At 51.6% G+C, this 14,570-nt stretch overlaps 1 protein-coding gene across 6 annotated transcripts in view; it reads right to left on the reverse strand.

Moving 5' to 3' along the window:
* Positions 1-5,606, reverse strand: part of AGAP1 (ArfGAP with GTPase domain, ankyrin repeat and PH domain 1) — a 560,398-nt gene extending 554,792 nt beyond the window's left edge. For 2 of the 6 annotated variants that reach the window (XM_032637223.1, XM_032637221.1), the window contains exon 1: positions 4,804-5,603. In XM_032637223.1, coding sequence (XP_032493114.1) covers positions 4,804-4,966 — 163 coding nt within the window. In that variant the 5' untranslated portion in view covers positions 4,967-5,603. Of the gene's footprint in view, positions 1-4,803 lie in introns of all 6 variants that reach the window. The other 4 variants (XM_032637225.1, XM_032637222.1, XM_032637226.1 and 1 more) reach the window with 3 other exon arrangements.
* Between the last annotated feature and the right edge of the window lie 8,964 nt (positions 5,607-14,570).

Consider the following 14,570-nt stretch of genomic DNA (forward strand, 5'->3'; position numbering starts at 1 on the left):
AACTAGCCAAACACCGTCACTTCGGCCAGAGGATCAACATTGTTCAGGTCACCGGCAAGGAGCACAAGGACCCGAAGGCCAGAGGAAACGCGAGCCCCCCCCCAAGTCACCCGCTCAACAAACAATTCCCGGGCGTCCTCCAAGGGCCAGACACGACGCTCGGCATCACCGCGGAGATGGAACACAAGCGCGACCTGATTTTCCTCACAGGACCCCCAGTCCTTGCTGGGAGCTGGGGCCTGGGACAGACAGGGAAGATGCGGACTTCAGCCAGGCTGAAGGGACGCCCAGAATCCGGAAGGGTCGGACGCCGTTAAGGTATGAAACTTAACCTGGAAATGATGGACCGCCACCCGAGAATTATCTTGAAGGAGGAGACGGTGACACTCGTCTCAATAACGAAAAGGCCCCATATTCACAACCTGTATTAAGCCTGCAAGATTACGAACGTAGTCAAGCGTGTCCAGGAAGGGTTATGCTCATTCACGGCTGGAAGAAGGGATTTGTTCCTTAAACACACACACCTGCCCCAACCAGATGAAACAAATTCTTCTAGGCAAACAAACTCTTACAGAAGTTTTGCCGAGGTAAGCCACCACACAGAGAACGTAAGACTTTCCGTTAGTGGCAGCATCCACCAGCCCTTCCTGTCTTGGGTAAAGGGGACACGTGCTTGGGATGGTTTGTACATTCAGCCTGTGGGAACTATGAGTGACCAGGAGCTTCATTCCTAGCTCAGAAAGGGCTAGACAGCCAGCGATGAGGTTGACCAGCCCAGCCCATCTCTTTCCAGCAAGTTCCCTACCCTTTCTGGGTCTCCAAGGTGGCATCTGTGTCACTGGATCATCAGAAGATGGACTGAGATGACGGAGGTCAAGCACTGGGCACTCTGCTGCCCACAGGTGCTCAACAGAGCTGCTGCACCGTGGGATGAAAGGGGCTCCCCGCCCCATCTTCCCAGGTTCCCCAAATGCTGGGGCTCGGCCCTTCAATGCCCCTGTCTGTGTAAGTGCCCTGACCAGGGATGGCAGGCAGAGTTCTCTTGAGAGGACTGGGCCACTGTGACCTCTCCAAGCCCTCCCAGGAAGCCACGCAAACCACCGGTGGGGGCCAGTGGGGAACTCGGTTCCCCCCTCCCCGAGCAGCTGCTTGGTGAGTGTGGAGGCATGAATGCTGGTTAGGGGCTCGACCACGGCCCAGCGTATCATTTGCATCACGGTTCTGCGGCAGGCAAGCTGAATTACAAGGTGCAACGGCTAACAGAGGCTTTACCTGTACTAGAAGAACAAGCTTCATTTAACAAGAAAGACAGCTGACTCATTCACCTCAACTCCATCAACCCCAGGTGGGCTTTTTAAAGGAGAACTGGAGCGGGGACCCTAGGCGAGATGCTTGCTCACCCAGGAGGCAGGCTGGTTCCCGTTCATTTCCGGGCACGGAGAACATCCAGGGTGCTGGCCACACCCCCGGGGGACAGCCCAGAAATCTGACCAGGTCAATCTGAAAACAACAGGCAATGCTTCCTTAAACTCCAGAGATTGGAGGGAAAAAAATAAACCTCTCAAAGTCCGAAGTAAAGATTTGAAAAAACACTTTTCTTCTTTTTGTTTTTTTTTTTTTTTGGCAAGGTGATGTTTTAAAACAGGACTGAGAACTAAATCACATTCCCCGTACCTTCAAACAGGGTCACAGACCCATTCAGATTTGGGGATCTTGGTGAGCTCTTTCGACTAAAATATATACAGTTCGGCTCATCATTAAGAGATTTTCCAGTCCAGACCCTCTTGGAATCACTTTGAAATAAGCATTAGCTGAAACATCCTCCCCTTTGACAAGCCCACTCCTCACTCCAACAGCCTACGATTCCTGAAAGACTCGGGAAAACGGGGAAATTTTACGTAAATTACGGCACAAATGCTGGAACCTCACGCCGATGTGATACATCGTATCTCTGAAATTGCTTCCTAACGTTGAAAAGTGCTCACTTTATGCTAATCAGGTAGTTTTGTAAGTATGACGCCAACTTTGCTTAGGGCCACACAGAGGCAGGAAAAATGCCTAGCTGCATCTCCTCCAAAATGCAGGCAATTTTCTGTTTGTTGAGACGAGCGATGTTTAAACCATTTGTTATGACGTGCATATACTTTCCTGATTGGAAACGGTCTTATATTTTAAAATTCAGAGAGGTTTACGTTTTGCTACTGCACCATCCTCACCTGCAAGGTTCACAGGCAGGGGCAGATCTGCGTGCGTTTCTTAGAGGTACTGTGATCCTCTGGGCGCACACTCAGTTACAGCGCGGAGTTAAACGCGTCTGCAGTCTCCGTACCCCACGGCAATGCTCTCCTGCTCGGTGTGAGTGAAGAACCCATATCCTACACAACTGCACAAAACTGTTTCTCGCATGCTTCTCTCCTCACAGGAAAAATGTCATCCTGCCACAGCTGAGCGATCTTCTCAATTTCCAAAACATCAGTGATGTAGATATAAATCACAACCGTATCTTAAAAGTGTAGTGTGTGAGAACATTTCATTATAACAAATGAACTTATATTTCATTAGGAGGGGCGGTGGAAGGTGCTTTGGGGGGCTGCGGACCTAGGTTCAAAGGATCCTTTGGTTCAGACCCGACTTTGACCTCAGTCAAACGTTCAGGAGGTCATTATCCTTCCCCGAATGAAGCTGGCCCACGTTCTCTCACAGGGTTGGTACAGCCCCCCATCGAGCTTATGAACGCAAGAGAATGCTTGCTAAAGTTCTATACAAGTAAAAAGTGGTATAGTTGTTAATAATAATGCAAAGACCAGAGTCATATTTGAACCATTCTTAAGCCTCATTAAATTAACCTCAGCCCTGACACAATATAAACATTCTTTTTTCTAACAAAGAAAGAACAGCATTGCCGAAGTCCCAAGCAGGATTCATCACTGATTCTGCGTCTTATTAATGGTAACAAGGTGTCCAGCCAAGGGGCCTAAAGTCTGACATAGTACAGGTAGACAGCAAGCTACCGGAAACCACCATCTAGGAACCACACAATGTTTGGGTTATTTTAGAAAAGAAGGAAAAGAAAAGAAAAATGAAACCACATCCTCTTGCTAGAAAGTCAAAATGCTTTGCGAGGGGTGCCCGAGACCCCAGAACTGGGCTTCACGGTGGGGAATGAAAACGAGGCAGCATGAATCACAGTCAGCTAGAGGTCTCTGCACAGAGACTAGGTGCTCTCAGCCAGGAGCTTTCAGTGCTAGTCACCAGCTTTCAAAGTGTTTCGTCAGACTCCTAGGATGCTGCCAGAGAGCTGCGGAGAGACAGCGGAAACAGGCACGGGAGCCCTTCACTTGGGTGGCCACGGAGCCAGAGCCCCGGCTCTGGAGGGACGTTTCTGTAAGCTCACCCAGCATCAGCAGCCGTGTGCCGGTCCCGCGGCCTCCCGCAAGTCTCGTCAGAGCCACGCTGCAGCCTCTGCCTCTCGAGGAATCTGGAAGCATCTTAAACTGCCAACAGGGCGGCCAGGTGCTCTGAGAGCCAGGCCCACATAAGGCTGGAGGACTGTTCAGATCCTCCCCGGAATTAGCAAGTCCCCTATGGATACAGGCGGCCAATCAGCAGCCTGGCTGGGATGCTGTTCAAGTCCATAGGGCTGCCAGATGCCAAGAGGATCAGCCCCACCACACCCACCTTCTCCACCTAACTGGTCAAGCGTCAAACCAAGACACTCTGGGGTGAGCAGTTCAGGCAGCACGGCGCCAAAGCAACGCTCTCCTGAGGCCAGTGCCCCCTCACCTGCAGACGGAGGGGAGCTGGGCGATGCCTGCGGCTGGGCTCCCGACACACTCCTGCCAGGCCTTAGAACCTTCTCAGTGTTCCTCAACTGTGGCCAGAGTGGCTTTTGGTTTGGACAGTTCTATGTTACGGACAACCCACCCTTCAGTTCTTTTACCATCATTGACCAATGGCAGTGAGAAGGGAAGCAAGGGAACACACCGGAAGCCGAATAGCAGAGAAATAAGAGCCATGGTAAACCCGAGAAAACACAGGCCCAGGAGAGGCAGAACTCGCCTGAACGGCTCCGGAGGATCACTGCCTCGCCTGACTCGCAGGAAGGGTGGGTGGCCTCCCAGTGCCAGGTGTGTGAAAGTGAGACCCCCCAGGGAGGGTTCTTCTGATGTGACCCAGGACTTTTGGTAGAAAAACACGCCATAGAGGAAGCCAGCTTCTGCACAGGGGCAGGCAGACCAGCATCGGGACACGATGCAGCCTGCAGCGGGGGCTGGCTCTCCGCTCCGGCTAAGGTCAGCTCTCTCCACTGTGCCCCCGAAATGGCCAAAGACACCAAAGGGGTTGGCCCTGCCCGCTTAAGCACGCCAGCCAGAGCCTCGCCCCCAGAAGCAACACTTCTCAAAAGACCTCTTCAACGTCCAGCAAGACGCTCGGCCCCAGCCTGGTAACCTGTCGCGGTCCGGTGGCGCCAAGCCCTCCGGCTGCCCCGGGGCTTGGGCTGGGTCACTCGGGTGGCCCAGGACGCGGCCACACGGAGCCACTTTCTCACCGGAGACTCTACTGCCCATTAGCACATTATCGCCGGCGATCCATCCTCGCCGGCAGAGCTGGCGGCGCGCTCGCCCAGCCCTCGGCCTCCGCCTCCGCTCTCGCCCGGCCTTGCGGGGTGAGACGCACCGCAGTGCCCACTCGGCAGGGCAGCCGCGTGCCACGGCCCGGCGCGTGTGTACACACGCACGCACACACACGCGCGCGCCCGCTCCCCCGCGCCTTCCAGAAGCCCCGCGGAGGCCCGGCCCTCACCTTCGATGGCGATGACGTGCTCCCGGATCTGGTTCTGCAGCACCGGCTCCTCCACGCGCTCCAGCAGCTCGTAGATGGAGTAGATGTTGGGGTGGACCGACTCGAAGCGCTGGATCTCGGCCCGGATGGCAGCCGAGTTGGCCAGCTGCTGCTGGTAGTTCATGGTGCAGGCACCGCGCCCGGAGCCGCGCGCCCCCCGCCGCCGCCGCCGCCCCGCGCCCCGGGGCCCGCGGGCCGCCGAGCCCGGGGCGCCGCAGCCCCCGGGGAGCCGGGCCCGCCGGCGGCGGGCGGAGGAGGCGCGAGAAGAAAGGAGCAGGCGGAGCAGGCGCGGGGCCGGCCCGCCGACTCAGTTCATGGCCGGGACGCGCGGCCGGCGGGCGGGCGGGCGAGCGAGCGGGCCCCGGCGCCCCGGGTCAGCGGGCCCCCATGGAGCGCCGCGGCGGGCGCGGCCGGCCCCGGAGGAGGCTCGCTCGGGCGCCTTCCTGCGCCGCAGCCGCCTTCCACCCCTAGGCGCTGCCCCGCCGAGCAGCCATTAAAGCCCAGGCAGCCGCCGCGCTCTGAGCGCCGGGGCCGAGGGCCGGCCCCCGGGCAGCGGCCGCGCCGCTCGGGGCGCCCGGCCGCGGCGTGGGTCCGCGCGCTGCGTGCTGCGCCGCCCGGCGCGCCGGGGCCCCTGCGCCGAGCCCGCCGTGCGCCGCCCGCCGAGCCGGGACCGAGCCGCAGGCGCCTTGCAAGCCCCGGAGCCCGCGCCGAGCGCCACTCGCCGCCTGCCCGGCCGGCCCCCTCCCTGGCACGCAGGGCTCCGGCCCACGTCGGCCCCGCCTCCGCCTGCGCCCCGCCCGCCCGCGCGCTTGCCGCTTGCCGCTCGCGGCCCGCCGCCCGCCGCCGCTGCGTCCTCCCCGGCGCTTCCCAGCGCGCCGGATCCCGGGGAATTGCGCCAGGCTCCGCCCCGCGCCTGCCCCTAAGGCTTCCTGGGACTTGTAGTCCACGCCGCGCCGCGTCGGCGCCCCGCCGGGACCGCAGGGAGGAGGCGCGCACGACGCCCGGGGCCCCAGTGCGGCCGGGGCCCCGGGGGCGAGGGGCCGGGCTGACAGGCTCGCAGACCCGCGACGCGGCCGGGCCCCTGCCCCAGCCTCTCCACGAGTGTCTGCGCTGCCCCGCGGCTGTCCCGCCGTCTCGGGACCCGGGAGGCCGTGCACGACCCCGCCCGCGTTTTTGTTTGTTTCTGGGCGGCTGGTTAGAGGAGCTTCTGCGACTCACCGTGTCCCCCGACCGCACTTTGTTGCTTCCCCTCCCCCCAGCCCCAGTTTTCACTTGCTGTCTCCTTTTGCGAAAGTGACACGAGTGCTTCCTCTAAATAAACTAAATTTCTTCCCGAAGGCGAAGAGCCTCCTTAGCCGTGGCGGCATGGATATTCACACTCCAGGAGTGAAGTTTAGAACGAGGACAACGAGGTGCTGTGAAATACCACGGAGGCTCCCTAGGCATCCTTTTCCTTTAAAATTAAAAAAAAAAACAAATACAAAAACCAAGCAAACTGAGATGTGGGTCCCCAGCCTGTTCACCCACCCAATCCCCGCGTAAGCACAGCGCCCGGGACCCCGCGGAGCCTGACTGCCGCTGCAGCAGTGGGCCCAGCGCGCGCAGGAGGCTAATCCCGCAGGTTCGAGGCAAACCGGAATAGTGAGTTGCAGATGTGCTGAGTACCGGGCGCCAAGTTTGTGCGCACTGGCCTGGTCCCTGCCCCCACCCATCCAAGTGACCTTTGGAAACGCGAGTCTGCTGCCCTGGCATCCCTGATCAAAGCCAGCTGAGTCTTCACCTGGTTCATGTGCAGCCTGCGTGTGGCTTACTCACCCTGGCGTCCAGCCTCCTTGGGTTACACTTTGGGTTCACAGTTCCCCCAGACAAATGTGCCGACCATCTTCAGCACTCTGAGCCCCTTGCTCATGCCTTCCTCCCTATCCCAATCCCAGCAGGGTCCCTGATGCCTGAGGCAGAGTTCCAGGCTCCCTCTGTGATATGCCTCTGGCTTTGCTCTCATCCTACCTAAATGTAGTAACTGAGATGCCGACAATGTGCCCTCATCTTACTTAACGTCTCAGCAGTCACTGGTTGCTCCCCTCCTTGAACCCTTCTCCTGGCTGCTGGGATAACATGATCACCAGGCTTTCCCACTACCTTCGCAGCTTCTCAGTCCGGTTTGTGATCCCCTCTTACTCCTGTAACCTTTAAATATGGAGAGCCCCCGGGGCTCATCTCCGGGTCTCTTTTCTATAAGCGGGGAATCTCTGTCTTCTGGGTGTGAATATCATATACAGGTTAATGAACCTCAAAATTCATATCTCTAGCCCAGACCTCAACCCTAAGTCACAAATTCATATCCAACCGCTTCCTCAGCATCCCTTGGATGCCCGCTGACAACTGAAATCTAACATGTCTCAGACTGAACTCTTGTTATGCCCTCTTTTCTGCTCCTCCTGAAAATCTTCTCCGTTCCCTGTTATAGGCAACTTCAGGCCTCCTTTTGCTCAGGCCAACAACCATTCTTGATGCCTCTCTCCCCATACCCCAAATAGTGTCAGCTCTACCTCCCCAAGATCCAGAATCTCACAGCTTCTCACCAACCCCGCTGCCACCAACCTACTAAAGTCACGATCATCTTGCTCTGGGTTATTGCTAGGAAATTGATCTAGCAATTGATCTCCTTGCTTCTTATCTTGTGCCCTTACAGTCTGTTCTCAAGAAGGCAGCCCTGGTGACCCTTATAAAACCCAAGTTAGGTCACGTTAAGCCTCTGCTCAAAACTCTCCCGTGACTCCTGTCCCATTCAGAGTAAAATTCAGCTCTTTACTGTGGTCTCCAAAGCCATACACACACTAGAGCCTATCAAGAGCTGTGCGGGGTGTGATGGTTCCCCCTACGTAAGCTAACAAGGTAGCCTGCCAAAGACAGAGACCTCTGGGTCAGAAACAAAGGACTTTATTATTCATAGCAATCGCAGTAGCTAGAGGATCAGCATTTTCATGAGCTGGTAGTTAACGGAGCCCCAGTTCCCAGAGGGCCAAGAGGTCCAGATGTGCATATAGTGGATTGACCTATAGGAGGGGAACCCTGAGCTTAGAGAACCCCAATCTTTTATATGGGCAGTAAGCATTCCTGCCCCATAACTGTGACAGGAAACCCTATCTTCATCTCCAAGGCTGTTTGCTCTAACAAAAGTTCTTGAAAGGTAGTTCAGAAGAAAGGCGGTCAAAGCCACAACTACTGAACCCGTGTGCCACAACTACTGAAGCTCGTGCACTCTAGGGTCTGTGTGCCACAACTACTGAGCCCGCATACTGCAACTACTGAAGCCTGCATGCCTAGAGCCCATGCTCCACAACAAGAGAAGGCACCACAATGAGAAGCCCGTGCACTACAACAAAGAGTAGCCCCTGCTCGCCGCAACTAGAGAAAGCCCGCGCGCAGCAACGAAGACCCAACGCAGCCAAAAAGAGTTTTTAAAAAGAACAAAGGCAGTCCATGCCTCTTCACTCAGACATGAAGAAGTGCAAGAGACCTAGGGAGGATTATCTCCCCCAGCTCCTTGGTACACCTCCCACCACAGCATCTGTCCTTCTTCCCCATTCTCCCCTCTTTAAGCCACGCTGCCTGGCCTCCTTGCTGCTACTTAAATATACCCGGCACACACCCGACTCATGTATTTGCACATGGTGTTTCCTCCGTCAGGACTGCTCTTCCCCCAGCAATTTCAGCAGCTCCATCATTTCCTTCACACATTACTCCAAAGCCACCTTCTCCGTGAGGCCTCTTCTGACATCCTGTCTAAAATGGCATCCCTCTTCACCAACACTTCACGTCTTCCTTCTTTGCTGTGGCAGGAAAAATCATGGCCCCCAAACATGCCCACATCCTAATCCCTGAAACCTATAACTATGTTATCTTACATGGCAAAGGGGCTTTGCAGATGCAGTGAAGTCAATGATGTTGAGATGATTATCCTGGACTCTCTGGGTGGGTCCAATGTAATCACAAGGGGTCTTATAAGAGGGAAGGCATCAGGGTCAGAGTCAGAGAAGGAGCTATGAGGATAGATGCAGGGATGAGAGGGAGAGAGAGAAGTTGGAAAATGCTACACTGCTGGCTTTGAAGATAGAAGGATGGGAGGATGAGCCAAAGAGAATAGGTGGCCTTTAGAAGCTGGAAAAGGCAAGAAAATGGATTCTCTCCTAGAGGTTACAGAAGGAATCCAGTCCTATCAACTCATTTCTGACTTGTGACCTCCAGAACTGTAAGATAATAAATTTGTGTTGTTTACAACACTATGTTTGTGCTAATTTGTTACAACAACAATAGGAACTTAATACACTTGCTTAAATGTTTTCTTAGCACTCATCCCCATCTGATACAGTACATACATTACTTAGTTATCTTGGGTGTGTTCTGTGTCCCAACCAGAATATAAACTCTATGAGGGCCAGGATTTCCATCTGCTTTATTCCTTGTTCTAGCTCCAGCACCTATAAGTGCCTGACACATAGTAGGTGCCCAATAAATGCTTATCAAATTAATGGCTTCTCCCATTAAATTGTAATTTCCATGAAGACAAGGACCAACTCTCTTCTGCACAGTCCTTGGTCACTGTAGGGGCAATGAATATTCAACAAGTTAACTGATGAAAAATAGTAAATATCTCTCCTAAGGTAAGGGCTCCCCTCCCATCATACCGGGCACATAGTAGGTGTTCAATAAATATTAGCTGAATTGAAATGAAAGTTAGTTTTTCTAGTGACATGAGACCCAGTGGCATTTACAAGGAGGTTACTGGAGATTCATCTTTTGTGAATACAGCCAAGAATTCGGGCCTATTTTGATATGATAGTCCTTCCAAGGACTTTAATTTGCGAGTGAAAACTTTACTATGAGAGCAAGCTGGCTCTCAAAGTAGTGAATTTCTCCTGTCACCGGAGTATCAAGGAAAAGCCTGAAAACCATCCCATTCATTCATTTGTTCATTCTCTCATTTATTCATTCAAAAGATCTTCTTTGATCACCTACTCTGTCCTAGACAGGGTGCTACATTCTAGAAACAGAAAGACAGAAAAGATGATGCCTGCCCTTAGAGAGCCTCCATTCCAGGGGACTGTCTGTAGAAGAGGCATTGCTTTTGGGGTTCAATTTCTGAATCCAACTCAGAGATTGTGAACAGAGAGTGAGAATAGTTATAAATGAAGGTGGCCGTGAACCGCCCCCTCCCCAACACACACACGCATATGAACACAGGGTTTACACACTCAAACATTCAGTGACTGAGTTACAGTTGGATGAATAATTCTGGTCATGTCTAAGTAAAAGTGTAAAATTAGGGCATTTGTGCTAGTGCCTAGCCATATACCTCTACGTTCTCCTGAAATGTAGCAGTGTGAGTTGTGTCCTCCAGAGGAAAAACTTTATTGTCATAACTTTAAACATCAAAATTCTCCCCATCCCCCAAACGTGCACAGGTGCCCTTACACATAGCTACATAGCTATTCCACCTAAATTATCTCTAAGAAGTGATTTAGAAAATTTATGAAACATTCTGTGTCTCTGAATTCTTAGGTTATTTACCTGAGCTTGAATTGATTTACCTATCTGTTTACCTGAGCTTGAATTGATTTCATTAGGTTACTTTGCACACTTGGTTGGGGAGCTCTGAGATTTTTATTTGACATGTGTGTAGACTGTAATACAACAGAGGTTGCTTCATCTCATGGGGTCATCTGCAGAGAGCCCAGGGTCGTTGTGGGGAACTAGCGTCTCACAAAGGCTTTGGACTCCAGATGGAGGTGGGCAGGGGCCACGTAGGGCAGGAGAGGAGAGCAGAGACCAGAAAGAGGCGTAATTAAGAAAAGGGCCAAGATAAAATTTCCTTATCTTGCATTTTGCTCTCTGAGGCAATGACTCTGGGGTGAGGACGAGAATACACACAAATTGTGTTGGCATTTTTGCAGTTTGAGCTCTAGGCTGATCCAGACTGGGCTCTGTGGGGCCACGCCTCTCTACTCCAGGTAGCTCTCATTCTCCTCCTGGCACTGCAGGACTTCAGGAGCCATGTGCGTCTCTCAGTGATTGGGAAAATTCAGGAGAACAAGCCCCATTGGGCAAGATCATTTCAAACCTCTGCACTCTTCACATTTGCTGACATCCCCATGGCCAAAGCACGTCACAGGACTGTGCCCAGAATCAGGGGAGGGAAGAACACCCCACCCACCGTGAGAGGACCCTGCAGAGTTATGTGGCAGAGATGTGGCTGTATAATCCTACTGTTGGAAAGTGCAGAGCTGACTATTAGTCCAGTGGGACATGCCATCCTTGGCCATGTAATCGAGCCCTTTAGCTGAAATTGTGTCCTTCATTCAGTTGTTTGGCCCAGAGAAGAAAGCAGTGACATCTCACAGGGCACTTGTGAACATCTGAATAAGGTATGTGGGCAAATGCTTTGTCAACTGCAGGTATTATCCCAGCAATGGAACAGGAGTTCTATAAGCCTCAGTTTACTTTTCTGTAAAAGATAGATTATAACACCTAAAACATTGGATTATTATTGCTATCAGAGCTATAGTCAACTTTCCCAAGTTCACAAGGCCGTAGTAAGCAAATAATCCAGATCTGATTTACTCCACTTCTCTAAGGGAAGAAATAGAGGGGCAGCTTCCGCCTTTTCTGCACGTGCAACTTTCCCAGCTATCGAGTGCAGCAGAAGCAGTGATGCGGGATTTCTGAGGATGGTTCATATAAAGCAGTATACCTCCTACTGCTCTTATCTTTCTCACCCCTCCTCCACTCTTTTCACTGGCCCTTGGCCACCATGTTGTGAGGAAGCCCAAGCCACATGGAGAGGCTACAAGACCGTGTGAATACAAGATCCTTCAGATGATTCCAGCTCCCAAGCTTCAAGTCTTCCAGCTGAGGCCCATGTAAGGTAGCATGAGACAACCTGTTCTCTCCGTGCCTTGTCTGAATTCTGGACTCATCGAAACTCTGAGAGATAATAAACGATTATCGTTGTTTTAAGCCTCTAAATTTGAGAGTGACTTGTTCTGCAGGAATAGACGCTAATGGAGAGGGGATCCTTGAACCGGTGAAAATGTATGAGAGAATCATGATACGTATGCGAGAATATATGACATGTGAGAATATATGACATGTGAGAATATATGACATGTGAGAATATATGACATGTGAGGATATATGACATGTGAGGATATATGACATGTGAGGATATATGACATGTGAGAATATATGACATGTGAGGATATATGACATGTGAGGATATATGACATGTGAGAATATATGACATGTGAGAATATATGACATGTGAGAATATATGACATGTGAGAATATATGACATGTGAGAATATATGACATGTGAGAATATATGACATTTTTGTTTCTTGGTTCATCATTTGTTGACATTTGCCCTGAATAAGGGCCCCCTTGAGAGAGAATCCAGTTCCCACATCAGCTCTGCTTGTCCCCTCCAGGCAGCCCTTCTCTGGTGCCCATGGCTCACTTTCTGAAACAGAGTCATTGGTTTCGTACTGCTGCCACCAACAACACAAATGTGTTATCCTGTAGCTCTATAGGTCAGAAGTCTGACATGGGTCTCATCAGGCTAAAATCGAGGCACCAACATCACGGTCCTTTCTGTAAGCTCTGCATAGCATCTGTCTCCTTGTCTTTTCCAGCTTCTTGAGGCTGCCCACACACCCTGGCCTGTGGCCCCCTCCTCCATCAATTTCACGGCCAACGAAGGTGAGTTGAGTTGTTCTCACGTCGCATCACTCTGACCCCCTCCTTTGCCTCCTCCCACTTGTCAGAACCTTTGTGATTACATTGATCCCACCTGATAATCCAGGCTCATTTCCCCATTTCAAGATCATATGGTTAATAACTTTAATCCCATCTGCAACCTTAATTCCCCTTTGCCACATAAGGTAACACATCCACAGGTTCCAGGCATTAGGACCTAGACATCTTTCGGGTGTGGAGGGGGGACATTATTCTGCCTATAACACATTAACAGATGCTGCCAGCGTTCAGTATGCACTTGTTGCTTACTGTTGGGGGGTGTCAAGTGTCATAGTAGATGCATTTGAACCTACCTATGCGTAACTAGAAGGGTTTTCGGAAGAAATGTTGGGTTCCCAGAATCAGCCTTGGACCCACCCACACTCATACCCCTCAGTACAAGGTGGCCTTTGAAACTCATGAGATTTGTGTAACCTGATAAGTCACCTACTACTAACAGGCTCAGAATCCCCCCATAGGCCCCCACATCTCCTGAGGCAAAGGGATGGAAAGCAGAAACACAGATGAACACAGTCTTTAAAGGCTTCATTTCTTTTGCACTTACATTTTTAGGTCAGTCAGTGCTTATTTGCAGGGTTAAAAGAATACCTTCCTAATATGCAGAGTAAACAAAATGAGCAGGAGTATTATTTAGCTCAAGGTCATTTAAAAAAGATTTTCATGGGACTTCCCTGGTGGCGCAGTGGTTAAGAATCTGCCTGCCAATGCAGGGGGCACGGGTTTGAGCCCTGGTCCGAGAAGATCCCACATGCCGCGGAGCGACTAAGCCCGTGCACCACAACTACTGAGCCTGCGCTCTAGAGCCCTCGAGCCACAACTACTGAGCCCGCGTGCTGCAACTACTGAAGTCCACACGCCTAGAGCCCGTGCTCCGCAACAAGGAAAGCCACCACAATGAGAAACCCGCGCACCGCAAGGAAGAGTAGCCCCCGCTCGCCACAACTAGAGAAAGCCTGCGCACAGTAACGAAGACCCAACGTAGCCAAAAATAAATAAATAGATTTATTTAAAAAAAGAGAGTTCCACGTTTATGGGCTATCCTTAAAATTAATAATGGATGCTATAGGATTTTATCAAGATTTTCAAAATCCCACTGAAAATGCAAAATGTTTCCTGTATGAAATCCAAGTTTTATTTCTCCAACTGTCACTAAAATGGGAGTACGGTTCTTGAGGACTCTTACAAAGCTTGGAGCAACAGAAAGTGGGATGGGGTAAGTCAGAGTTTAGGGTAGATGGGAGCAAATTGCAGCTGAATCCTGAATGTTACTTTTCTGGAAAGTGTCTTTGTTCTGCCATGTGGAGCTCTCACTCCTGACCTTTCCCCCTCGAACCCCGCTTTCTCTGGAGGCCAGTTGCTCCTCTCTTCACAGTCCCAGTTGTCCTGAATCACCAGGAAGGAATTCGCCCCAAACCACGACACTTTATGAGACTGACTTTACTCCTTTGGATAAAGGTCTGAGGAAACACACACACACACAATCACCATATTTTCCTAAATTAAGGAGAAATTGTTATTCAGAGATGCATTCTATGGGTCATGATTCTTTAAGAGGTTGCGAAACCAATCTTATCAACAAATAGAATAGAAGAGAACAGGATAGAACAAATAGAATAGAATATCAGTGCATCATAGGTAGTGGGGGTGAGTGCTGTCTAAAGGTAGCAGTTGTTCTGTGAAACTTTTGTTGTTTTGTGAAGACAGCACGGAAGTACTACTTCTCAAAGGACAAGCATATAAGCAAACCTCTCACCCCCCCACCCCCGCCTTCTCTCTGGGTGTCTTTGCTAAGCATAACTCTTCTGCAGTTTCCATGTTGTATCTGATTCCCATGGCTCCTGCAACAAATTACCACAAATGTACTGGCTGAAAACAACACCTATTTATTATCTCAGTTCTGGAAGACAGAAGCC

This window comes from Phocoena sinus, chromosome 7, assembly GCF_008692025.1.
Source record: "Phocoena sinus isolate mPhoSin1 chromosome 7, mPhoSin1.pri, whole genome shotgun sequence".
NCBI lineage: Eukaryota > Metazoa > Chordata > Mammalia > Artiodactyla > Phocoenidae > Phocoena > Phocoena sinus.